This window comes from Chlorella variabilis, assembly GCF_000147415.1.
Source record: "Chlorella variabilis unplaced genomic scaffold CHLNCscaffold_15, whole genome shotgun sequence".
In the NCBI taxonomy this organism is placed as follows: Eukaryota; Viridiplantae; Chlorophyta; class Trebouxiophyceae; order Chlorellales; family Chlorellaceae; genus Chlorella; species Chlorella variabilis.
The window spans coordinates 318,484-341,716 of NW_005435073.1; the positions used below are offsets into that span (position 1 = coordinate 318,484).

Here is a 23,233-nt window from a genome sequence, read left to right on the forward strand (position 1 = left end):
CCCTGCCGCACATCAAGGGCCCCGCCCCGGGCGCAGCCGTCATCACAAACACACGCTCCTCCTGTGGTGCTGCCCCACCCTCTGCGTCCGCCGCCTGCCAGCCCTCGCCCTCCTGCTGCTGCTGCTGCTGCTGCTGCTGCTGCTGGTCCGCCTGGGCCGCGGCGCCGGCGCCGGGCAGCAGCCCCGCCAGCTGGCACGCCACGCTATGCACAATGCGCAGGCGATGCATGCGGTGAGCCAGGTAGCCGTTTGAAACCATCAGCCGCAGGGTATCGGCCCGGGGCCCCACATCCACCAACCCCTCCTCCTCTTCCCCACTGCCGCCGCCGAGGGCGCCCTCCCCGTCCGCCGCCTCCTCCTCCTCCTCCTCCCCCTCGCCGCGCCCGCCGCCGCCGCGGCTGCCGCGCCGCCGCCGCACCAGCCGCTGCACCGCCACCACCGGCAGCTCGATGCCTGCGGCGGCGCACGGCGCACACGAGTCCACACCTTGACAACCACAGAGCGCCGACAGAGGGATGGCAGGTGGGGGAACCCGCCCGCTTGGAGCGAGCCACCGCAGCGCGGCGCACAAAGGAAGCAAGCAGGCAGGCAGACGGGCAGCAGGAGGGCAGGGAGGAGGACGGCAGGAAGCAAGGAGGGAAAGGGGGGAGAAGATGGGGTAAAGGGCAGGCAGGAAGGCCCACCTTGCTGCTCCTGCCGGTCCGCCTGCTTGGCCAGGGAGCTCCCGCCGTGGATGCGACGCTTGAAGGACAGGAAGTGCTGCGGGCGGGAGAGGGCGGCGGGCGGCCAGGCGGCGGCACCGGATTGGAAAGGCTGCCCAGGGAAGGGCACCAGCGCCAGCAGTACCCAGCGGTACCCAGCAGCATGCGCGCGCGCGGGCGTCGCACACACACACACACACACACACACGCACACAGGCATGCACACCCACCTGGTACACCGCGTCCACAAAAGCCTCGTCCTGGCGCGCCCCCGGCGCCGCCAGCACCGTGTGCGTGCGGTTCTGCATTGCGCCAAAGGCGCTGGCAGGAAAGGTGATTGACAGGACCTGCGGGGGAGGGGCGCGGGGCGGGGGCGGGGGCGGGCCTGGTGTGCGCTGCTGTGCGCTGCAGCGGAGGCTGGGTGCGGCAAGGCGTTGGGTGCGGTGGGGTGCTGGGTGTGGGGGGTGGTGGCTGGGTGCGGGCGGGCATGGCTCTGGGTGGGCACGGGCACACAGGGGTGATGCCTAAGTGCTGCGTGCATCACCCCCCAGGACGCCCCGCTCACGCCCACCTGCCAGCTGCCCTCCTCCTGGCCGAGCTTGATCATGCGGTCGCAGGTTTTGCGGTCAGGCATGCTCGCCTTGCGGTCCCCTTCCGCCACCGTCCGCTCCTGCGCAGAGCCGCAAGGAAGGGGCGGGGTGGGAGGCGAGAGGAAGCCAGCGGGGCGGCAGGCAGGAGGCCCGCCCACGCCTCCTGGCTGGGTGGCGAGGCTGGCGAGGCTGGCGCCGCCGCCGGCGGCAGCTCCCATCGGCCGCGCAGCTCCCATCAGCCGGCCAGGCATGTTGCTAGCGGTGTCAAGCGGTGGCGGTACCGTGCCCACCAAGAGGTACCGTGGCATCTCGGAAGCCAGCATGAAGCCGTGGTCCCGAATGGCTTCCTGGACCCACTGGTGCCGCTGCTGCGTCGCCAGCGTGTAGCGGCGGGATCCCTGAGTGCCTGCATCCCGATCGCCGCCAGGGGCGCCGCTCTGTGCGACGGCGCCAGGCAGGGACAGCGCCTGCGACGCAATCAGCAGCGGCTGCCCCTGCCCCTGCCCCTGGCCGGCCTGGTCATCAGCTGCCGTTCCCCCCGCTGATGCAGGCGCGGGGCCTGCAGTGGCGGCAGCCGCCTGCGCCGCGGCGGCCGCGGCGCCGCTGACGCCAAACTGGCTGCCCACGCCAAACTGGCGCAGCAGGGCATGCATCTGAGCCTGCTCCTCCCCTTCCCCCTGCTGCTGCTGCTGCTGCTGCTGCTGCACGCCCAGCAGCGGCAGGCCGGCAGGCGCAGCCACGCGCCCCTCCGCGGCTGCAGCCGTCGCCCCCTCTCCCTGCGCCTGCCGCGCCTGCTGCGCCTGCTGCGCCCACGCAGGCCAGGGGAAGGGCTCCCCCTCGTCTAGGCCCGCCTCAATGGCCTCCACAACCGCCCCCAGCCAGCCCGCGGCGGGGCGCACCGGCGCAACGGTGTCGCGGAACTGGCGCAGCAGCGGCTCCGGGGCGATGTAGCGGGAGGTCATGACTCGGCCCTGCACAGGGGGCCGCCACCGCAGGAGAGCACACATTCACTCCGCTGCCACCCACACCGCGCACAATGCTCCACCGCAGCGCCCAAAACGCGGCAGCAAAACCACGCCAGCAGCAGCAGCAACAGGGCTGGCAGGGGCGCAGGGCGGCAGCAGGGCGCCAGCGTCGGCGCCTGGCAGGGTGGCCGGCGGCGCCGCTGCTGGCGTGGCTCCCACCCTCCTTGAGACGCGCCGCCTGCGCCTGGGCCCTCCCACCCACCTGATTGACCGCGTGCTTGCGCACCCCGTACCGCGCCTCCACCTCCTTCATCCGCGTCTCGTTGCGCTTCATGTTGAGGCGCAGGGCGGCGTTGACCTGGCCAGTGGTCAGGCCCTCGGGCCCTGCAGGTTGACACACACGCAGGCAGGCAGCCGGACAGACAGGCAGGCAGGCAGGGCGATGAGGCAGGCAGGTGGTGGGGCGGGGCAGGCGGGCAGGGAAGCATGCGGGACAGGCAGGCTGCCAGGTAGGCGTGCAGGCAGATGGATGCGGGCGCAGGCAGCAGCCGCCGGCCAGGCGCCAACCAGCCACAGCCTGCCGGCGGCGGTGCCGCTCGCATCAGCACACACACACACACACACACACACCAGCACCACCACCCAGAGCACAGCCCCGGCCCACCCACCTGCTGCCACCAGCTCCCGAAGCAGCTGGCGGTCGAGCGACAGCTCCGCCACCTGCCTGGCCAGCGGCGGCCCGCCCGCCGCCTCCCCCTCCGGCCCCTCCTCCCCGCCCTCCTCCTCCTCCTCCGACTCCGACTCGTCATCACGCCATGGCTTCACGAGCTTGATGCACCTGTCGAGAAGCAGAGGCCGGGGCACAGCAGCCGGCGGGCAGCCGGCGGGCTTGGTCAGGTGTGAGTCCAGGGCTTAGCAGGCAGCAGGCCCGGTTAGGAGGCACGCACCCTTGCCTGGTCCCCCCAGTCAGCCGGGCATTGTCTGGCAAGGCTCCCGGCCTGCCAGGCGCCACCAGCCAGCAGGCCCCAGCCTGCCGCAGCTGGCCTTAGCCAAGCAACCCCCCCCCCCCCACACACACACACACACACCACCACCACCAGCCAGCCACACTCAGGCGCCACCCACCCTCAGGCACAGGCACCAAGGCCACCTGCGGACGCAGGCGCCGCACCTCGCTGGGCGCACGGGCACTCACTTGATGACCTTATCATCCGCGTTCCTGGCCAGAAACTCCTCGATCTGGCCCCGCTTCAGCAGCGCAGACTTGAGGCGGCGCCACAGGCGGTGTCCCGGCTTGCCCCGCATGCCGAGCACCGCCTGCAGGCGAGGGAGGGCAGGTGGCAGCGGCAGCGGGGTGGGAGCGTGCGCATGCATATGCGTGGCATGTGCATGTGTGTGCTGTGGGATACCGTGCGGCGTGGCGGATTGGGCGAGCGCCAGCGCAGCGGCGCGCAGCCCGCGGGACGGGCGAGATAGGCGGTGGCGCGGCAGGAGCACAGCGCGGCCAGCGTACGCAGCGCGCACGCCGTGCATGCAGCGCGTCGGCCGTTGCATGTAGGGGCAGCGCCCGGACGCCTCGCCCCGCCAGCCCCCACCCCCACAGCCCTAAGCAGCCCCTAAGAAGAAGAACAAGACCGACACACATGGGCGACTCTGGGGGAGATGCGCCGACAGGCTGGCAGCGCGCCGCAGCGCGCTCAGCGTGCCGGACCCGGCCCCCACCTTGAGCTGCGACTCGTCTGCCTGCTGCCCCGCGCAGGCCGCCAGCTGTGCACACACGCGGGCAAAGTGGGAGCGGTCGTCCAACACAGCGAGCTCCTCCTCGCCCAGGGCCGCCTGCTGCCCGGGCCGCGCACCGTGCACTTGGCTCTTGCCGTCCTGCCGTGGGCGTGGGTTGGGCAGTTGGGCAGTTGGGTGGGTGGGTGGGCGGGTGGGCGGGCGGGCACGGCGCGCGATGCAGGGCAGGCGCGCGGCAGCAGCGCTGCGGCGGAGCGGCAAAGAGCAGGAAGGGAGGGAGGGAGGCGACATGCCGCTCCCCACCAGAAAACCCACACGCACGCCCGCCCCACGCCCCCGCTGCTCTCACCGTCAGCACGCCCCTGCCCACGTTGGGCGGCGCCAAGCGGGTGAGGTGCAGCAGGTTGGTCTGAATGTGGGACAAGAAGGGGCCGCCGCCGCTCTGCTTCCTCACCAAGGTGGGGTGCTTCACCACCAGCCCCCGCTGCTCCAGCACCTGCAGGCAGGCAGCGCGGGCCGGGGCAGGGGGCAGGCGCAGGTGGGGGGCGAGGGAAGGATGGAAGGCGCGGGAAGGGGACGAGGGGAGGGAGGGAGCGGCGAGGGCAGCGAGAAGGAGCTGGTGGGGAGGGAAGCGGCGTGCCAGGGAGCGATGCGGCGGGAATTAGGGTGCCGGCTGATTCACAGGCAGGCTCGGCTGCGAGGCGCCTGATGAGGATCGACTCCACAAATCCATAGGTCATCAAACCTTTCACACACCCATATTTAGGCCACACACGCCAGCACACCTTCCCATACCCACACCCACACCCGCACCCACACACGCACCCGCGCCCGCACCCCACCCCACCCTACCCTCACCCCACCGCGCTTGCCACCTGCCCACCCCCTAGCTGCCGCCCACCTTGACGACGTAAAAGAAGTTGCGGTTCTCGGTGCCCAGGGCGGCGGCCAGGTCGTTCTGCAGCGCACCGCGCCGCCCGGCCGCGCCGATGAGCCCCAGCGCCTTGCGCTGCGGGGAGGGGTGAGAGGGCGGCAGGGGGGCGTGGGCCGCGAGCCGTGCGGGCGGCGCAGGGGCGCCGAGGAGGGGCGGCGGGGACGGGCGGGGCGTGCATGGCGGGTGGTGGGGCGAAGTGGCGGCGCAGCGAGGCTGGAGTGTGCAGCAGTCGCTAGGGTCACTTGGAGCCGTCGCCTAGCGGTGGCACGACCGGGCAGCCAGCCGGGCGGCCGCCACGCTGCTAGGGCCCACAGCTGCCGCCGGCTGCGGCCTGGCCGCCCAGCCCAGCCCCACCTGAGTGTCTGACATGTTGAAGCGGGTGAGCTGGGAGTCGTGCAGGCCCACGGCGGCGTCCTGCAGCTCCCGTCGAGCAGCCAGGCGCACCCCCACCGCCTCTGCCGCCGCCACGCTCGCCAGCTCGGCGTCGGCGCTGGGCCGCAGCCGGCGGCCGCCGGCGCGCGCGCTGCGGCGTGCGTGAGAGGGTTGGGGTTGGGGTGGTGGTGGGGGGTGCAGGGGGCGGCCAGGCAGCCTGGGGCCAGGCAGCAGGATGTGACCCGTGGTGCCACTGGCCAGTGGTTGCAACAGTTGTGGCTGAACCCGCAGACCCTGGTCATGCGCCAGCAGTCAACAGAGCTGGTGCTGTGTGTGCAGGGCAAGCGCGCGAGGCGGCCTGAGCACTGGGTGCCACACCTGGGCAGGGTGAAGCGCAGGCCGGGCTCCGCGGTCAGGAGGCGCCACAAGGCGGTGCGGACGGGCGGAGCCTCCAGCTGCAGGCCCGCCTCCTCCGCTGCGTCGGCCAGCGCGGCCCACAGCTGCGCCAGCGTGAGGCCTGCGTGGGGCGAGGGCGAGGGCAATGGGCCGAGGGATTGAGGTTGAGGGTTCGAGCCCCGGTGACGGAGACGGCGGCAAGCCACGTTTTGCCCGCCGCCCTCCCAGCAGCGCCACAGACCATGCACTCGCTGCTCACCATCGGGGGCCAGGGCCACCTGCTCCACAGCACTGCTCAACACTTCATCCATTCTTGCAGTTGTTTTCGTTCGTCAGAGCCCTGCCTTCAGCGCCATGGCGCTGCCTGCGTTCTGAAGTTGTTGCAGGGGGAGGGGAGGGCTCCGAGAGAGGCTGCGATGCATTGTCACGCCAGATCAGCAGCGTGACAACAGCCAGAGGTCCAAGGCAAACCTCCCTGACGTCGTTGACACCGCAACAGGCCTCGTCAACCAACACCTCGGGCTTCCCCAGTAGTGCATGCAAGGCGAATCGGCGCTGGTTGCAAGGCAGCCGCCAGGCACTCCGCGCCGCCAGCGTCTCAGCAGCCTGCATTGCACTCGGGAGGCTTGGGCGGCTGATCTGACATAAACGGATGCCCCTCATGTCCGCCGCTCTGATGCTCCGGGCTGGAGCCGTGGGCCTGACGCGGGCTGGAGCCCTGAGCCTGTGCCTGCGACCTCGCGCCACCGGCCTGCTGCTGCTCAAAGCCCCACGCCGCCAGCACGCTGCGAGCCTGGCCGCCACCTCGGTGACGGTGCGGGCGGTGGCGGCGGAGCGGCAGCAGGCGGCCGCGCCCCCGGCCACCTTCACCCAGCTGGGCGTCAGCCAGGAGCTGCAGGTGCGTGCGCTGGGGGGGGTGCCCACTGCTGCGGCTGGGCAGGCTGTTGTGCGGCCCGGCTGTGCCACCACAGACAGCACCGCCGCGTCGCAGCCAGCAGCCTCTTTTTGAGCTGGCTGGGCTCATATCCCCAGGACGCTCTGTTGATCCCCCACATTGGTACTGCTGCAGGCGGCCCTGGCTGAGAAGGGCATCAGCGAGCCGACCGAGATCCAGGCGGCGGCGGTACCGGCGCTGCTGCAGCACCGAGCCGCCGACTTCCTGCTGGCTTCCCACACCGGCAGCGGCAAGACGCTGGCCTACCTGCTGCCCCTGGGTGAGCTGCTGTGGTGCGGTGCCTGTGCTGGTGCGGTGCTTGTGTGGTGCTTGTGCCTTTGCTTGTATGGTGAGTCTGCAAGGGTGTGTGAGTTTTATCTGGTGGAAGGAGGAGGCAGGTGGATAACGGGTCACCACGCCTGCCCAGCTCCGGTCCCCACACCCGCTTACCCACGGCTGCTGCTGCTGCTGCTGCTGGCTCCCCTGCCCCCACCCCCTCCCCTGCCGCAGTCCAGCTTCTGAAGGAGGGAGAGCAGCTGAGGGGCGCTGCGGCTCGGCCGCGGCGGCCGCGTGCGCTGGTGCTGGGACCCACCCGAGAGCTCACAGACCAGATCCTGAGGGTGGCAAAGGTGACCAGAAAAGGGGGCAGCGGCGGGCGTGGGGTGAATGCTGGCGGCTGGCAGTGGGGCACGCTGGCTGGGGCCGGCGCGGGGTGTGTTGCCGGCGTGCCGGCATGCATCCCCTGCCCTCGGCGCAGCGAGAAGTGCCTGCCGCTGCCCTGCCGTGCCCCACCCGCCTCTCCCTGCCCCGCCCCGCCCCGCCCCGCTGACCCCGCCTTGGCTGCCGCCCCGCGCCCGCCAGGCCCTGTCCCACACCGCCAAGTTCCGCTCCTCTGTCGTCAACGGCGGCGGCGACATGGGCGGGCAGCGCGAGGCCCTGGAGCGGCCGCTGGATGTGCTGGTGGGCACCCCGCAGCGAGTCATGCAGCACGCAGGTGAGCCTGCCAGGCGGGACAGGGTGTGTGTGTGTGGTGGAGTGGTTGCGGAGTGGGTGTGCGGTGTGGGTAGGGAGGGGGAGGCAGGGAGAGGGGCCGGGCCATGCTCCCGAGTGGCGGCGCCGGGAGGGTGTGGGCGGGCAGGGGTGGGGCGCGGGAGGGACGGCTGCTGCGCGGTATGGGCGGCCAGCCGGCGTGGCAGGCAGCGCCAGCGGGAGTGTGTGCATGCCTGCGGCGAGGCGCCGCCGGCAGCGCGGCAGCGTGCCGCTCACCTGGTGGCCCCGCCTGGCGTGCCCGGCCGTACCGTACCGCAGAAAAGTCGCACCTGTACTACGGCGACGTGGAGGTGGTGGTACTGGATGAGGCCGACACCATGTTTGACCGCGGCTTTGGGCCAGAGGTGAAAGCGATCCTGGCGGCGGTGCGCGGCAAGGAGCAGCCCGCTCGCTGCGTGCTGGTGTCGGCCACGATGAGCAAGGCGGTGGGGCGGCTGATCGGTGCGTGGCGCGGCGCGGCGCGGCGGGCTGCCTTTGGGGGGCGGCTGCTCACGTGCTGCTGGGTGTCTGGTTGTTGGCGTGTCTGGTGCTGGCTGGCTGCAGGCCAGCCGCCAGCCGTGCCGCGGCAGCGGGCACGCGCATGCGTGCTGGGCAGCCACTCTGTGACTCGCGGGCCGCCTGCCGCGCAGCGGCAGGCCTGCGCCTTGCCCCGAGCCGTCGCCGCCTGCCTCCCTACCCTGCCTGCCCTACCCTGCCCTGCCTGCTTGTCCCTGCCCCGCCCTGCGCTCCGCAGATGAGGAGTTCCCCGGCATGCGGCGGGTGGAGACGTCGTCGCTGCACCGCGGCGTGGCGGGCGCGCGGCACGCCTTTGTGCCCATGCCGGCGGCGGCCAACAAGCTGGACCTGCTCTTGCAGGCAAGCCGGAGGGGTGGGCTGGGGGTGTGCAGGGGGTTGGGGGCTGCTGTACCGCCAGAAAGGGTCGGCGCCTGCTGCTGAGCATCAGGTACCTGGCTGCTGCCGCTGCCACTGCGGCCAGCTGCTCGGCCGTCCGGCTGCTCGGCTGGGTGCTGGCGCCTGCTGGGGCGCTGGAGCGCGCGCCACCACCTCCAGGTTTGCTCCTTCGCCCCCTCATTCCCGTCCCTGGGCCCGCCGCCACCCTTGCGCTGCTTGCCTTGCAGGTGGTGGAGGGGGAGCACCAGCGGGGCAAGCGTGTGATGGTCTTCTGCAACACCCTGGCCTCCTGCCGCGCAGGTGTGTGTGTTGCGGTGTGTGGGGGGGGCGGCTGGGCGGGTCTGGACGGCTAGGAGAGCAAGTGTGGGGCGTGTGCGTGAGTGTGGATGACCTCGTACTCTCCCCTGCCCACCCACCCACCCGCTGGCCCCTGCGTCCTCCCTCCCTTTCCTGATCCCTCGCTCAACCCTCCCTCCCTTGCCCCACCCCTCCCCTCCCTCCCTGCCCCCGCAGCCGACCACTTCCTGACCGAGCGAGGCCTGCAGACCGCCTGCTACCACGGAGACGTGCCGCCAGACGAGCGCCGCGCCGCCATGCAGAGCTTCGCCGGCGGCGACGGCGTCAGCGGCGAGCGCCCGCCGCTGCTGGTCTGTACTGACCTGGCGGCCAGGTGGGTGTGGGGTGTGTGGGGTAGAGGGGTGGCGGCTGCTGCCGGCAGGCAGTGCCGCGCAGCCCAGCCTCGTGTGCCGCCGCTCTGCTGCCAGGCTCCCGTGTCGACCGCTGCACCCGCTTCCTCCTCAGCAGGGCCCTTCAAACCGCCGGCGCGCTCCCGCCCGCGAGTCTCTGCTGTTGCTCACTGTACTGCACCGTGGCCGTCTGCCTGTACCGCCTGTCTGTACAGCAGGGGCTTGGACATGCCCGGACGGGTGGACCATGTGGTCAACTTTGACTTTCCTCTCAACCCCATTGACTACCTGCACCGCACGGGGCGCACCGCCCGAGCGGGGGCCACGGGTGGGTGTCAGCGGGGCGGTGGGCGTGGCTGGGCCGGCTGGTGTGCTGTCTGTGAGGAGGGAGGGCAGGTGGGCAGCAGGTGGGCTGCAGAGTGCAGCATGTGCGCGGCAGCAGGCGGGCAGCGCACATTGGAGAGGAGAAACAGGGGAGAACCACAGGCCAGGGTGGCGAGCGCTGTGCATGCTGTGGTTGCTGCGGCCGCTGCTCCCGCCCAGCCCCAACTGGCCCACCGACACACCAGCCTCCCCTTCTCGCACACTGCAGGCAAGATCACCAGCCTGGTGGCTAAAGGGGACCGAGTGCTGGCTGAGCGCATAGAGGAGGCGCTGCAGCGGGGGCTGCCACTGGATGCGCTTTCTTCAGACCGAGCAGTGCTGCCGCCGCACATGAGGTGCGGAATGGTTGGCGTGTGTGGTGGTGGTGGTGTGTGTGGGAAGGGCCGCGTTTCGCCGGCAGATGCGGCTGCTGCAATGCCTTGGCGCGCTTTGGCAGCAGGCTGAGGACGCGCTTGGCACTGAGCGGGAGCATGGCAGCATGCCTGGGTCGCCACCTCCCAGCTGGCGCAGCTGGTGGCTTGCCACCCACAGCCCCTTGTCCCTGTTCCCTTCATCTTTACCTTACCCTGCTGCCCTTTCTCCCGCCAGGCCTAAGCCCGAGACGCTGCGGCGCAAGGCTTTGGAGCGCAAGGCGGAGAAGCACGGGAACAAGGGGGTGCGGGGGGCCAAGCGGGTGGATCGTGGCGGCAGCAGCAGCAGCAGCAGCAGCAGCAGCAGCAAAGGAAGCAGCAAGAGCGGCGGCGGCTTCGGCAGCAGCAGCACGTACAAGGGCAGCGGCAGCAGAGGCCGCAGCGGCGGCGGTTTTGGCGCCAGGGGCGGCGGCGCGGCACCGACTGGCGGCAGGCGCGCCGGCGGCGGCAAGCCCCGGCAGCGGCAAGCGAAATTCAAGTGACGGTTGCCAAGCATTCCTTCATTCACTGGCTTGCCATTGCACCTTCTCTTACAGTCCGAGTTTTATCAAGACACAGACAGACTCCCTGTCGGAACGGGGCAGGGGCCGGTTGGGGTGCAGGGCAACAAACGGGGACGACAGCTGGCAGCAAGTGACCCAGGCCGGCATGGGCCCAATCAAAAACTGCTGCCAAGGTGAACGATGAAAAGTGTGAGTCAAACATCTGCAGGAGGGGCTGGGAGCAGTGTACATGTGGCATTGTGTGCAAACTAACAGACACCTGGCTGGGGCAGGGTTCATCGGGAGCTCAAGGCGGAGACATCAGGTGGCGCTTCACCTGAGCGGCACGCCATGTGATGTAGGTGTCTGCCATTGCTGGCAGCAGCAGCCCCAGATTAAAAATCCCAGACAAAATCCAGGCCCCAGAAAAGCCTGGTGTGGCCCACACAACTCCTGAGAAGCACCACGCCACATAGTGCAGCAGCAGGACGAACGACGTCAACCAACATGAAAGCATCAGCGTGGTCAGCAGCTTTGCCATCTGCAGCGTGTGCGTCTCGCGCTTGGAGGCCTGGTCGGCTGGCGGCAGGAAGTGCTGCCTCAGCCCTGCCTGCAGGGCCGGGCATGGGGTAGGGGCTGGTTCTGGGCGCATGCCAGGCTCGGATGCACGTGCGCCCGATGCGCATGGCTGGCATGCACCCACCCTGTAGATAGGTGAGCGGCGAACGTCCGCCAGCCGCCACGTCAGGCCGCACCAGAAGACGAGGCCCAGCACTAGCGGCACCAGCTGCCGCAGCGGGGGCAGGGCCGGCCGCCACTGCGCCGCGGCTGCCACTGCGCGCGACGCCTGCTGCTCGCCTGCGCAAGCTGCGGCGGCGGCAGCCGGGACCAGCTGCAACGCCGGCGCCGCAGCTGCAGGTGGCGTGCCTGCCCCGCCGCCCGCCGGCTGCACAACGGGCGTGCGGCAGCTGGCGTGGCGGCTGCGCCTGGCATCAGCCGGAAGCAGAGGCCCGCGGCCCCTAGCAAAGGCTGCTGCGCGAGGCGCCATGCCCGGCGCGCCTGCAGAGAGTCGCTGAGCCTCTTTTCAAGCAGAATCTGGGCATGAGCGTTGGCCTGGGCCTGGCCTGCTGTCGGCAGCGGCGGTGGCAGCGGCCCCCAGAGCTCACCGCGGTTGGCATGCAGCCGCAGGGGCGCTCTCATGGCGCAAGCCGTCATCATGCTGGTTGAAGTGCTGCAACGCAGGAGGCTGGGGGAAGGGTTAGCCACTCCGAGGAATTTAGCGGCGCTTGTGTGGGCGCCCGCTACTGCGCCGGCGCCGGCAGGCCCTCCCATGGCCCTCACTGTTGCGCCCTGCGTGGTCCAAGGCAGACCCGTGGGGCGCAGGCGCAGGAGCCTTTCAGTGAAAGCGCCGCCCTGCTTCGCACCTCAGAACAACGCTGGGCTCTTCAGGCGGCCACTGGTTGACCTCAGACGTCCGCACAATCAGGCTGCCTGCACCAAAGCCCCTGATGATGAAGGCCATCCTCAGGACCCTCCCTGACCTGCCCGCCCCGCCCCGTCATCAGGTGCCGCCGCCACATCCTGCCAAAAGCACCTCTCCCACGCCTGCTTCTCTTGCGTTTGTATTTGTGTTCTGAACCCGCCATGCGTGACTTGTAAGCAGGCGCGCACTCGCCTGCCGCGTGCCGCGCAAGCCCTCGAGCGCTCCCCTCCCTGCTCCTGCCCGCCTGCATTTATCGATGCGGCATGGCGTGGGTCGGGGATTGGGCGCGGCGCTGGCCCTGGCGCTTGCAGCGCTGGCCGCCAGCACTTTTGCCGGTGCCGCCGCCGCTGCGCTTGAGACGCACACAGGTGAGCAGCGTGCCAGGGCCCTTCTGCGTCCACGCATGCCATCCGGGCTGCGCTCCACTTCCCCTGGTATCACCTTGCCTCAACCGCACACCTCATCGCCCGCCCGCAGGCACGCTGCGGCTGTGGCGCGGCGACCAACACTTTCGTGAGGAGGCGGCGGTGGTGGCGGTGGATGCCCCCACCCAGCTCTTCCTCTCGCTGGCCAGCCCGCGCAGCCTCAGGCCCCTGCCGCCCGGCTGGGGCGACGGCGCGGAGGTCGAGGTCGTGGGGCGCAGGTGGGTGCTTGCAGCTCACTGGCACTGGGGCCGCCTGCTGTCCTGTGGCGGCCCGCAGCACCAAGCAGGGGCAAGCAGGGGGCATCCCCTTGTGGGCCTGCCCTCAGCCCCCGCTTTCTGCTTGCCGCCGGCTGCCGCTGAATGCACGCTCAACGCACCCACCACAGTACACACACTCAGGCACCCACGCACATACCCCTGCCACAGGATATCTGGGTCTGGTCTGAGCTGGGAGTTCCGTGCCGACAGCTTGTCGGTGGTCAAGGCAGCCCCGCCGCGGCGCGTGTTTGGTGGCGGCGGCGGCGGCGGCGGCGACATCAGCGCGTCAGCCGCCGCGAAGCCGGGCCTGCGGGTGCTGTACCTGCGGGCCAGGTTCCCGCGGGACTGCGCCCTGGCCCCCGGCTCGGCGCGCCAGACCAAGGCGACGGTGCAGGTGCAAAGCGCTGGGCTGGCTGGCCGGCACTGCCGCTGCCGGCCCCGCCCACCGCCACCACCACTGCCGCCACCCCATCAGCGTGCACAAGACTCACAGCCTTCTCACAGAAGAAACCAGGCACACTGGCACACACTCGCACCGGCACCACCCTGTCGCCGAGCCCTGCCCGCCGCCGCCCCTCGCGCAGGTCGCCAGGAACATCGTGCTCAACGCCTCGGCCACGCTGTCCGCCTGCTCCTTTGGCCGCACCTCGCTGAGCGGCGCGGCGCTGGTGGTGACGCCGCTGCTGCCCATGACGTGCGCCGAGGCTCGCATGGATCCGTGAGTGGAGCACCGCCCTCTCCCGCTGTCTGTGGATGGTCCAGAGGGCGTGTGGGTGTACTGCTGGTGGCAGTGCGGGTGGCGGCGGCACCGCTGGCGGCCCGCTGCCGACAGCAGGCTGCCGAGCCTCGGTCCTCGGGCACGCCCACCACCTCCTCCGCAGCCAGCCGTACCAAGCCGCTCCAGCCGTACCGGGCTGTACCAGGCTGTACCTTGACCGCCCACGCCCCTCTGCCTCCCACCCTCTCGTGTCCTGTCCTTTCCTCCCTGCCCTGTCATCCCTGCCCTGCAGCTGCGCCATGTCAACCATGCTGGGCTGGGCCCACGTCATGAAGCAGCGCGCCGCCAAGCAGCTGGGCCTGAAGCTGGCCAAGTGGGTTGCCGCGCGTGTGCGTGCGTGCGTGCGTGCGTGCGTGTGTGTGTGTGTGTGTGGGTGTGTGTGTGTGTGTGTGGCCGGTATGTGTAAGTGCCTGCGCAGGGAGGGCAGGGCAGGGATGCTGCGATGCACGGTCCAGCCGGCAGCTCGCCGCCGCAGGGCGTCGGCTCACGCCGCCAACTTGTGCGCCCTCCCCCCGAAACTGCTGCACACAGCTGCCGCCGCCGCCTGCCCGCTGCACGCCTGGCCGGCGCCTGCCACTGCCCCCCGCCAGCGATGGCAGCGGCGGCTCCTGTGTGCTCTCACCAAGGCAGCGTCTTGCCTGCCCGCCCTCAGCTTTGGCACCCCCAACACCCAGCTGCCCCCGCCGCCACCGGCCCCGCAGCTTCGACATCTTCAACGCCGACTACCCCGACACCGCCACCCCCTCCACCCGCGACCCCTCCTGCGCCCTCAGCTACGGTTCCAGGGGCAACCTAGGCGGCAACACCATCTACGACAATTACCCCGCCTCCCAGCCCGCACACATCTTCCTGCACGAGGTGGGCATGGGTGGGAGAGCTGGGGGGCTGTGTGCGTGGCTACGTGTGCGGGGTGCACTTGGGGGGGAGCGGCGTGACCTTAGGGGGGAGTGCAGGGCCCCAGCCTGCCTACATCTGCCTGCTGGAGGTGTGTGTGTGTGTACCGGGAGGCAAAGGGCCTGGCTGTGTGTAGTGACGGCACTCTGGCGGCGGCCGTGTCGTGTCTGTGTGTCGGGTGGAACCTGGCGGCTGGCGGCGAGGTCTGGGGGCTGCCTCAGGCGTTGGAAGGGCTGGCCGCGGGGCAAAGAAGCCCCAGCCGGAGCGCGCACCCTGCTGCGAGAGAGGGGGCCGGCGGATGGAGTTCGGGGCTTGCTGGGGCTGCGGCCACCCCCTGCGGTACCCCCAGCGACCGGCGCCCCACCCTCTGGCCGCCCTCCCACGCAGATGCTGCACAACCTGGGCCTCATCCACGCCAACTCCTGGGACGGGGCCGCGCTGCCCAAGCGCCGCGGCAAGGACAAGTGAGGCCGGCGAGGGCGCCGCCCCGCATCGCCTCAGCGCCGGCAGGCGGGCCCTTGCCTGCACCCTGCACGTGCAGCCCCGCGTGCGCTGCCTGCCATGTGGTTGGCGGCGGCGCCAGGCCGTGCCTCACCCGCCGCCGCACGCGCCCTGGGCGCGCCCCTCCCCGCAGCCGACTGCCGTGCCCGCCACCCCTGCCGGCCCTCCCTTGCCCCCCTGCCTGCAGCTACGGCGACCCACTGAGCATCATGGGCTTGGCCTTCGCCCTGAGCTGCCCCAACTTTCCAATGATGGCCCAGCTGCTCCCCAAGGCCTTCAAGCCCACGCAGCTGGCTGCGCCGCGCAGCCTGGCGGCGGGCAGGTTCTACCGCTTCACCCTGGCACCCGACTGGGTCTGGCCCGAGTTCCGCAATCGGCGGCACGCGGTGGGTGCGCCCTGCCTCCCGCCTGCCCACTGCCCGCCTGCCTGCACGCCTCGCACCCCCCTCCGACAGCGCCGCGGCGGCGGCGGAGGCCCGAGGCCCACCTGCCCACAGCGCCCCTGCCACCACAACCCGCCTCGCAGACCCTTAAAATCAACGTGGCCTCGCTGGTGGGGGCCAGCGGGAGCGGCAAGTCGGTGTGGATCAGCTACTTCATGTCTGAGAGCGGACCCAACAGGGGGGTGAACAGCACAGACGGCACGCGGGTGGTGGCTGTGCGATACACGTACCAGGATGCTGTGGAGACGTGGAACGTCGGCGAGCTCGGGGCAGGCGGCCTGCTGATGCTGGGGCTGACGCCCGCCAACGCCAGCGCCGCCTGCGCCAACAGCAACGCCAACTGCGCGTCCTGGGCGGTGGCTGGCGAGTGCGGCAAGAAGTGAGTGCGGGGCGCGGCGTGGGTAGCGGCAGCAGGCAGGGGCCCGCCCCTGCGCTGCGCGACACTCACCCGCTGTAGCGTCGCGCCGCTGTAGCGTCGCGCCGCTCCCGACGCCCTGCCGGCCCTTGCCCTGGCCTGCCGGCCCTGCCCTGCCTTGCAGCCCGGCATACATGCTGACAGAGTGCCGACTGGCGTGTGGGGTGTGCTCTGGGGCCACAGCCTGCGAAGACTCGAACAACAGCTGCGGCTTTTGGGCGGGGACTGGGGAGTGCCTCAAGAAGTGAGCCGCGAGACGGTGCCATGCCGAGGGCGCCGGCGGGATAGGCGCTGCATACGGCGGCCGCGCCGTGTCGCCTGACTGCCCCAGCCTTCCCTCTCCTCGCTGTGTGATATCCAAGCACAATTCCTTGTTTGCTCCCACTTGCAGCCCTGACTACATGCTCCAGCAGTGCAAGCTGAGCTGCCACGTGTGCGTGCCGTGCACAGACAGCCAGTGCGAGAGGAAGGAGACGGTGAGGCAGGGTGTCCTGCTGCTGGGCCTGCTGCTGTGCTGCTGCGCACGGGTGTGCCGTGGCGCTGCCCTGACCAGCAGTCTGCCCCTGCAGCCCAACTCATTGTTGGTGCTCGTCGATGCAACCACCCCCAGCCAAGCCTCCATACAGCTGTGCTTCTCCAAGACCGTGGGACAGTGCACGGTGGGTGCGCCGGGGCACCAACCGCCACCGTTGGGCCGGGCTGGCTTGCTGGCCAGCGGGCAGCGGGCAGGCAGGGCGTTTAGGGCCATGTGCAAATGGCGGGCGCGGGCGGACCCGCCGCCGCTCGCGCTGGGTGGCCTCCGACACGGCTGACAGCTGAGCCTGAGCCGCTGCCTAGCTGAGCCTGAGCCGCTGCTGCCCTGCAGTCACAGCTTTGACAACGTCCAATTCAGTAACGCGTCCGAAAACATGAGGGGCGCCTGGGGATCCAGACTGCTTTCAGGGAGTTCATCGGATGATTCTGTCGGCAATGACATTCATACCTTTGTTTGTTGAAGAAGAAGAACTTAAACCGCCGCATGTAGGGAATGTGTTGTGAATGATCGCTGGATACAGCAGCTGTAACCCGACTAGCTGCACCATGCTTTTTCTGCCAAGGATAAGGGTGATGCAAGCCAACGTCATGCAAACACGGTCACCGAGCTGGGCTTGCGGCGCGCGTTGATCCAGCGGCGGCAGCGGCAGCTCAAGGCATGATTAACAGCCAGGAGTAATTGGATGGTTGAGTGCAGGGAGTGCGCCTGAGCCCTACCCCCATGTGGACCATTATCGAATGCGGAGCAGACCCTCACAGGCGCGCCGCCGAGTGCGCAAGGGCGGCGGCTGGAGGCGGCACCGCCCTGCGCCGCTCGCTTGTCCGCGTGGAATGTGACCTCTATCCGTCTCAAAACGTGTGGGGGAGGGGTCTTATGGCGTGTTACCGCGTGACACGAGAGGAAGCAGCTGGGCGGAAGGTTTGGTCGCCCGCGTTTGGTCACCGTGTCGCGGGTTACTACAAAGCGAAGGGAACTCGTCAGGGCCATCAGTTCATTTTTGCAAGCAGCCCGGGGCGCACAAACGCTCTCGCCGCGGCCAGCGGTTCTGGACCTTGCCCCTCGCCACTCTGGCTCCTTGAAGCCTTGCGCAGAGCTCGTAACGTGCACAAGTTCACCCGGGAAGAGCAACAGAGCAAGCCTACTCGCGCAGCGGTGGGTGGAGAGACCGCCAGGGTTTTGCCCCGTGCAGCCTGCTGCTGCCTGCCGCCGCTCCGCCAGTCCTGCTGCCACATCACCAACAAGGGGCTCCAGACGCTGTTGCGATGGCCTTTGGTGGCCGACAATTCCAGCCAGACAGCTGGTCTGCGTAAATGGCCTGGACAGCCTGCCTGCTTAAGGGGCTTGCTGCCTTCGCCGACAACAGGGCACCTCAGTCCCGCAAGGCCCCCCCTTCACCCCACCCTCTGGCCTCCTGAACCTGGCTGCAGGCATACATCCAGTCGCATAGACAGATGCTGGGTGCTGGAACCATGTGGTGCAGCGCTGACCTCGGCGACGGCTTCGCGGCGGCATGCACCGGCGAGCTTGAGGCCCCGCTGTCGCCGCTGCTCGGCCAGCTGTCGCAGCCAGCTGGCGACGTCCCCGGCTGCTGCCGGGCCGACAAGCTCCCGCTGGTTGCCAGCTGGAACTCCCAGGAGGAGGGAAGCTGCGATGAGCTGGACTGGCTCTGCAACGCCCTGATGGAGCCAGGTGCAGACCTCACCCCGGCCTCCCAGCCACCGCCGGCGGGCTGCGCCGACCCCGCCGTACCACCTCATGTGTCCTTGGCGGCCATGCAGCAGCAGCAGCAGCAGCAGCAGCAGCAGCCGGCCATCTCCGCCGCACCCGTAGCGGCAGCAGCAGCAGCGCCGCCGGCTGCCGTGCAGCCCTCGCCGCCGCCGTTCCAGCCGCACCAGCTGCAGCAGCAGCTGTGGCAGATCCAGGAGCAGCTCTCGCTGCTGACTCAGCAGGCTGCCCTTGCGGCCGCGGCAGCATCAGGCGCCCTGCCCGCTGCCCCTGCAGCCGCCCTACCTCCTTGCTGGCACGAGGTGGCTGTGGCGCCCGCCGCAACTCCCTCGCCGCCGCTCCATGCTGCCATGCCGGCAGCACTGCCTGCCCCGCATGCTGGAGGCGACGGGCGAGGCTGCCAGCGCAGGCAGGCTCCCTGCAGCAGGCGCAGCAGCACAGCCATCAGCTGCTGCCGGGCAGCCTGGACGCCGCCTTCGAGCTGTCCCTGCTGTTTGACGGCGCCGGGCCGGCAGCCAGCGGCGGCGGCGACACGGCGGCAACCGCCTCCGGCGGCTGCCCGGCGGCCGCCGCCCGCAGCGACCCCCACGGCGCAGCAGGCGCGGCCACGGCAGCGCCCAGCCATGGCAGCTGGGGGGACATCGTGCGCATCGATAGCTGCGGCCGCAGCGGCCCGCCGCCGAGGCAGGAGAAGCCCAAGCAGCGGCGGGGGCGCAAGTTCAGCGACGATGAGCTGGCGGTGATGGCGGCGCAGGACCCCAGCCGCTACAAGCGCATCATGGGCACGCGCAAGGCAAGTGGCGCCAGGGAAAACCACAGCCTGCAAACGCCTGGCCGCTCTGGGGTGGTTGGCCGCATGCATGTTGCTTGCCCTCCCTTGTCCGGCCTGGGCCAACCCCTGCTGACGCGCCCCGCCCCTGCCCCATCCCTCCCGCCTGCAGTCTGTGGCCGCGCACCGCCAGCGCAAGCGGCAGCGGCTGCTGAGCCAGGCGCAGGAGCAGGCGCAGCAGCTGGAAGAGCAGCAGCAGACGCAGCCGTGCCAGCAGGCGCAGCAGTGCCAGCAGGCGGTTGCGGAGGAGCACCTCCTCGGGGTGGGATCCAACCTGGAGCTGGGGCAGGGCTGGGATTGGGGCTGGGAGGAAAGCGCCCTGCTCTCGGGGACCGCTGAGTGATGACGACCGCAGGGCGGTGTGCTGCCACCACGGGGCGTGCGCATGCCCCTAATTGATTTTGTGTGTACCATCGAACTGACCTGCCTCCTGGACCGACATAACTGCTTCATTCATCTGCAATGCTTTCACTGGGGAACTGCCACATTGTCACATTTCCAATGCTGAGCGGTGAGGAAAGCAATGAAACGAGGCCGAAGGGGAGAGAGAAGGCCGTGCCGGCGCAGCCAAGTCAGCAGCCGGGGGCAGACGCAGCCAGCTCACGCCCCCGCCTCCTCCTCCTCCTCCTGCGGCACCAGGTAGGTGAGCGCATCCGTCAAGGTGGGGAGGTAGGGCGCGGGGCTGCCGCCGTTGGCCAGAATGAACTCCTGCTCCAGCTGGTAAATGACAGAGGCGTTGCCCTCGTTCAGAAGCCCCACCAGGGCTCCCGCCAGCCTGCAGGAGGAAGAAAGCAGGCGGGGGTGTTGACGTGGCTGGCAGCCGGGACAACAGCCGTGCTGGGCTTGCCAGCTGCAGGAGAGGCTGAGCGCTGGTGCTGCCAGGCGCAGCGGTACACGGCCCAGGGTGGGGTCTGCGGCACCAGCAGTGCGCTCCTCGCGCCTCTGCCTGCCCTGCGCCCACCCCTGGCGCCACCCAGGCACGCGAGCACCAGCCCCACTGCCCCACCCAGCCCCGCCCCGCTGTGCCCCCCCAGCGCCTCACCGCGTGGCCAGCTCGTCCTCCCCTTGGCGTACCGCCAGGCCGTACGGCTGGGTATCCAGCGGTGCCTCCCCGGGTACCGCCACCACGCTGGCGTTGTATCTGCTGCGCGCCTGCTGCTCGAACACCAGCGAGGCCGAGTCGGTGAAGGCGGCCACGCACTGGCGGGCAGCCACCAGCGCATCCACTACCGCCCCCTCGCTGGGCAGTACCACCAGCTTCGGCTTGTACGTTTCCTGGATGTAATCGTTTAGGTAGTGGCCGTCCTGCATCGCGCCAGGCGCCGTGTGGGACAAGGTGAGCCCTGGCCGCGCAGCTCTTGGCTGTCTGTGGTGGAGGGGCGCGAGGCAGGCACTACGGCGGCCGCGGCGGGTGGCGGCAGCAGCGCAGTCGGCGAGGCACGGCAGCATGCCGCGGCGGCCACCTACCACGGTGCACACCGGCTGCCCGCGGATGGCCTCCCAGCCGCCCCTTGATGCCAGCCCCGCAGCGTTTGCCTCCAGGGCCCTCAGAGAGGTGCCCGAGGCATAGTAAAAGGGCCGCACGTACTGCACCAGGGCCTCTCGCTCGGGCGTGTACACCAGCGCCGCCGCCAGGATGTCGACGGTGCCGTTTTGCAGCGAGGGGATGCGGTCTGCCACATTGGTTATGGGCACAAAGTCGCAGGAGATGTTGGCGGCGGCGCACGCCTCGGCCGCCACCGCCACGTCGAAGCCTGCGGGCGGGGCAGGGAGGGAAAGAACAAACACGGCGTGACACCGGCCTGAGTCGGCATGCTGCTGCCTCCATGCCACATTGGTGCTGCGGTGGCAGTGGCCCTATGGCAGTGCGTCGGAGCATGCGGCAGCAAACACAGCGCCACCGCTTAAAGCCCTGCCGCCAAGCGCCTGCTGGCAGGGGGGAACGGGCGGCTTGCGCACCCCCACCTGTGAGCGCGCCGAGCTCATCCGTATACGCGAAAGGGAAGAAGCCGCCAAGCAGCCCCACTTTCTCTGCGGCCGCGGGCCACGCGCATGCAGCCGTCAGCAGCACCGCAAGGACCCAAGGTGCGGCCGTTCCGGCCATGGTGTTTGCGCAGAACTCAAGAGAGTTGAGCCCGGCCGTATCTGACCTGTTGGGCACACATAAGTGTGCTTCCGTTCATGAGGCCGTCGCCAGGCTGGCGGGCGCCGGCAGGCAATGGAGGAAGAGTGCAAGGCTCAGTTTACAATGAATGGATGGAAGCAACAGGGGCCTAATATAGTTGACGGCCCAAGACGAATCAGATTGAAAATTCAGCAGTGGAAATAGATATACAAGCACAGCAGTGTGTCCTGTGCAATGCCAACACGGCGCGGGAGTGCCACAGGAAGGCACACCCATGCCTACTCTAGAATAAACAAAAAGTGTTGGGTCTCATCTATCGAGCAACTAACTTCATTGACGACTCGATCGGAGCGTGCCTGTGTGTGTGTGACCTGCTGGCTGCCTGTCTAGCTGTTAAGGCGGCATGCTGCATATGCGTGGCGGGCAGCCACCAGCGTGGGCGGCGAGCGCGCTCACAGGCCTGCGCTGACCAGGGCGTGCAGCGTGACCAGCCCCCGCAGCCGCCCGTCGTCCACCACCGGCAGCATCGCCACCTTGGGCGCCTCCTCCATCACCTGCAGCCAGGCAGGCAGGCCGGGCAGGCAGGCAGAGTGGGCACGCACGGCTATAGAACGCACACGGCGTTCCAGCCAGGGCCCACCCTTGCCGGGCATGCATGCACGACGGGTCCAAGGCTCGCTGGGCGCGCAGGCGGCGCCACAGCAAGGGCCTCGGCCGGCGCCCAGCGGCGCCTGGTGCCGCTCACATGCATCGCATCCACCGCCATCTCCTCGCTGCCGCAGGTCTTGGGCTCCTCACACATCACCTCATCCACCCGCAGGCCCATCACATCCCGCCCCTCCGCGCCGCACTGCGCAAGCACGAGGCCCAGACAGGAGCCAGGTGAGCAGCGGGAAGCCAGGTGCGGCGGCAGCGCACACGGGAGCGACTGCGAGGCGCAGGCGAGGCGCGGGACGGCCAGCGGAGGCCTGGCACGCCACGACCGGCTGGCCCCCTCATCCATCAACTCCAGCACGCTGCAGGCTGCCGAGCGCCAGCCCTCGTCCCTCTGCCGGCGCCGCGCCCCAGCTTGCCTGCTGCAGCGTGCGGCGCAGGTCTCCGTCTGTGAAGATGCCGACCAGGCGCAGCTCCTCATCCGCCACCAGCACGCAGCCGCACCTGCGCGAAGTGAGCCGGGAGAGGGACGGGGCAGAGAGCGCCGGCAACGCAAGCCGCGTCGATCGCTCCCCGCACGGCACGGCGGCGCGGCAGCCGCGCACGCAGCGGGCGTGCGTGAGGCGGCTGGGCAGGCAGGCAGGCAGGCAGGCAGGCAGGCAGGCAGGCAGGCGCAGCCCACCCCTTGCTGGTAAGCTCCACAAGCACTTCGGGCATCAGCGTGGAGGGAGGCACCACCGGCACCTTGCCATTGCTGCAGGGCAGGGCAGGGCCGCAGCGGCGACGCCGCACTTTTTCTTGGCCGACAGCCCATGGCGCTGGCCGGGCAGGCGCAAGAGGTGGGGGCAGGCAGCGCGCCGCCGCCGCACTCACCAGCTGCGGCCGCGGATGGGGCGCCGAGGCAGCGGCGGTGTGCAGGGGTGGGCATGGCAGGGCATGTGGCAGGGCAGAGATGCATGTGCAACAAGGTATGCATACACCCATGCCCCCCCCCCCCCCCAGGTGGGCCTGTGGGGTGGGCTGATGAATGGGCATCACCACCACACCCAGCGGCTTGTGGGCCAGCCTCCATATCCCTCACAGCACCTGCCTGCCTCCACACCGCCAGCCCAATCCAGAACCACCACCACCACCGCCGCCGCCGCCGCCGCCGCCTGGACGTTGCAGCGCCCCCCCCCCACACACACACGCCCCCCCCCGGCCGCGACGCCCCCCGGGGCAGGCGGGCAGCCGAGCCTGCACACCTGATCATCACATCCGCCACGCGCAGGATGAGGCGCTTCCCGATGCGCCCCGCCGGGTGGTTCATCGCATACTGGTCCCGCGTCAGGTGGTTGGCCTGCGGTTGCACACACACACACACACACGAGCCGCGCGGTTGCAGCGAGCCCAGCCACTGCCGGCGGGCGCCGCCCGGCGCAGGCGCCACCCCCGGCCGCTGCCGCTGCTGCCCGGCGGGCCGCGGGCGCCAGCCCTCCACTGAGCCCTGCCGACAGGCCATGCCACACACACACACACACACACACAGGCATGCACACACATACCCTCCCCGCCACACAGCCTCCCCGCCACACAGCCACCAGCCCTGCAGCTCAGCCCCGAAGCCCCAGCCCCAGCCACCTACGCGCGCCCCCCCC

General features: G+C 70.1%; 5 protein-coding genes across 5 annotated transcripts in view; 2 read left to right on the plus strand and 3 right to left on the minus strand.

Annotated features, from left to right (window-relative positions):
• Window positions 1–6,006, minus strand: part of CHLNCDRAFT_136003 (hypothetical protein) — a gene marked incomplete at both ends in the record, with an annotated part of 13,366 nt that extends 7,360 nt beyond the window's left edge. The window contains 14 exons of the mRNA XM_005846040.1: window positions 12–453; window positions 684–759; window positions 932–1,048; window positions 1,273–1,371; window positions 1,582–2,262; window positions 2,519–2,640; window positions 2,925–3,094; window positions 3,452–3,573; window positions 3,979–4,134; window positions 4,343–4,489; window positions 4,895–5,002; window positions 5,282–5,450; window positions 5,678–5,816; window positions 5,955–6,006. Of these exons, the coding sequence (XP_005846102.1) occupies window positions 12–453; window positions 684–759; window positions 932–1,048; window positions 1,273–1,371; window positions 1,582–2,262; window positions 2,519–2,640; window positions 2,925–3,094; window positions 3,452–3,573; window positions 3,979–4,134; window positions 4,343–4,489; window positions 4,895–5,002; window positions 5,282–5,450; window positions 5,678–5,816; window positions 5,955–6,006 (2,600 nt within the window). The remainder of the gene's footprint in view (window positions 1–11; window positions 454–683; window positions 760–931; window positions 1,049–1,272; window positions 1,372–1,581; window positions 2,263–2,518; window positions 2,641–2,924; window positions 3,095–3,451; window positions 3,574–3,978; window positions 4,135–4,342; window positions 4,490–4,894; window positions 5,003–5,281; window positions 5,451–5,677; window positions 5,817–5,954) is intronic.
• Window positions 6,007–6,371: 365 nt separating this feature from the next.
• Window positions 6,372–10,610, plus strand: CHLNCDRAFT_58353 (hypothetical protein; the record flags this gene model as incomplete). The annotated part of the gene is made up of 11 exons (XM_005845911.1): window positions 6,372–6,593; window positions 6,765–6,909; window positions 7,140–7,258; window positions 7,491–7,623; window positions 7,938–8,120; window positions 8,413–8,558; window positions 8,798–8,870; window positions 9,084–9,240; window positions 9,475–9,584; window positions 9,849–9,975; window positions 10,229–10,610. The coding sequence occupies 11 exons, from the start codon at window positions 6,372–6,374 to the stop codon at window positions 10,530–10,532; spliced, it is 1,719 nt and encodes a 572-aa protein (XP_005845973.1). The 3' UTR covers window positions 10,533–10,610.
• A 1,661-nt stretch (window positions 10,611–12,271) lies between these two features.
• CHLNCDRAFT_136006 (hypothetical protein) lies at window positions 12,272–19,160 on the plus strand (the record flags this gene model as incomplete). Its single annotated transcript, XM_005845912.1, has 14 exons — window positions 12,272–12,383; window positions 12,493–12,658; window positions 12,866–13,091; window positions 13,282–13,391; window positions 13,708–13,788; window positions 14,177–14,333; window positions 14,757–14,833; window positions 15,058–15,256; window positions 15,397–15,692; window positions 15,853–15,972; window positions 16,120–16,204; window positions 17,691–18,290; window positions 18,413–18,835; window positions 18,930–19,160. The coding sequence occupies 14 exons, from the start codon at window positions 12,272–12,274 to the stop codon at window positions 19,158–19,160; spliced, it is 2,883 nt and encodes a 960-aa protein (XP_005845974.1).
• A 257-nt stretch (window positions 19,161–19,417) lies between these two features.
• On the minus strand, window positions 19,418–20,921 carry CHLNCDRAFT_53363 (hypothetical protein; the record flags this gene model as incomplete). Its single annotated transcript, XM_005846041.1, has 4 exons — window positions 19,418–19,592; window positions 19,860–20,122; window positions 20,285–20,571; window positions 20,783–20,921. 4 exons carry the CDS (start codon window positions 20,919–20,921, stop codon window positions 19,418–19,420), a joined length of 864 nt encoding a protein of 287 aa, XP_005846103.1.
• Window positions 20,922–21,394: 473 nt separating this feature from the next.
• The window catches only part of CHLNCDRAFT_136008 (hypothetical protein), a gene marked incomplete at both ends in the record, with an annotated part of 3,329 nt that continues 1,490 nt past the window's right edge, over window positions 21,395–23,233 (minus strand). Inside the window, 5 exons of the mRNA XM_005846042.1 lie at window positions 21,395–21,496; window positions 21,688–21,792; window positions 21,950–22,100; window positions 22,279–22,350; window positions 22,841–22,935. Coding sequence (XP_005846104.1) covers window positions 21,395–21,496; window positions 21,688–21,792; window positions 21,950–22,100; window positions 22,279–22,350; window positions 22,841–22,935 — 525 coding nt within the window. The remainder of the gene's footprint in view (window positions 21,497–21,687; window positions 21,793–21,949; window positions 22,101–22,278; window positions 22,351–22,840; window positions 22,936–23,233) is intronic.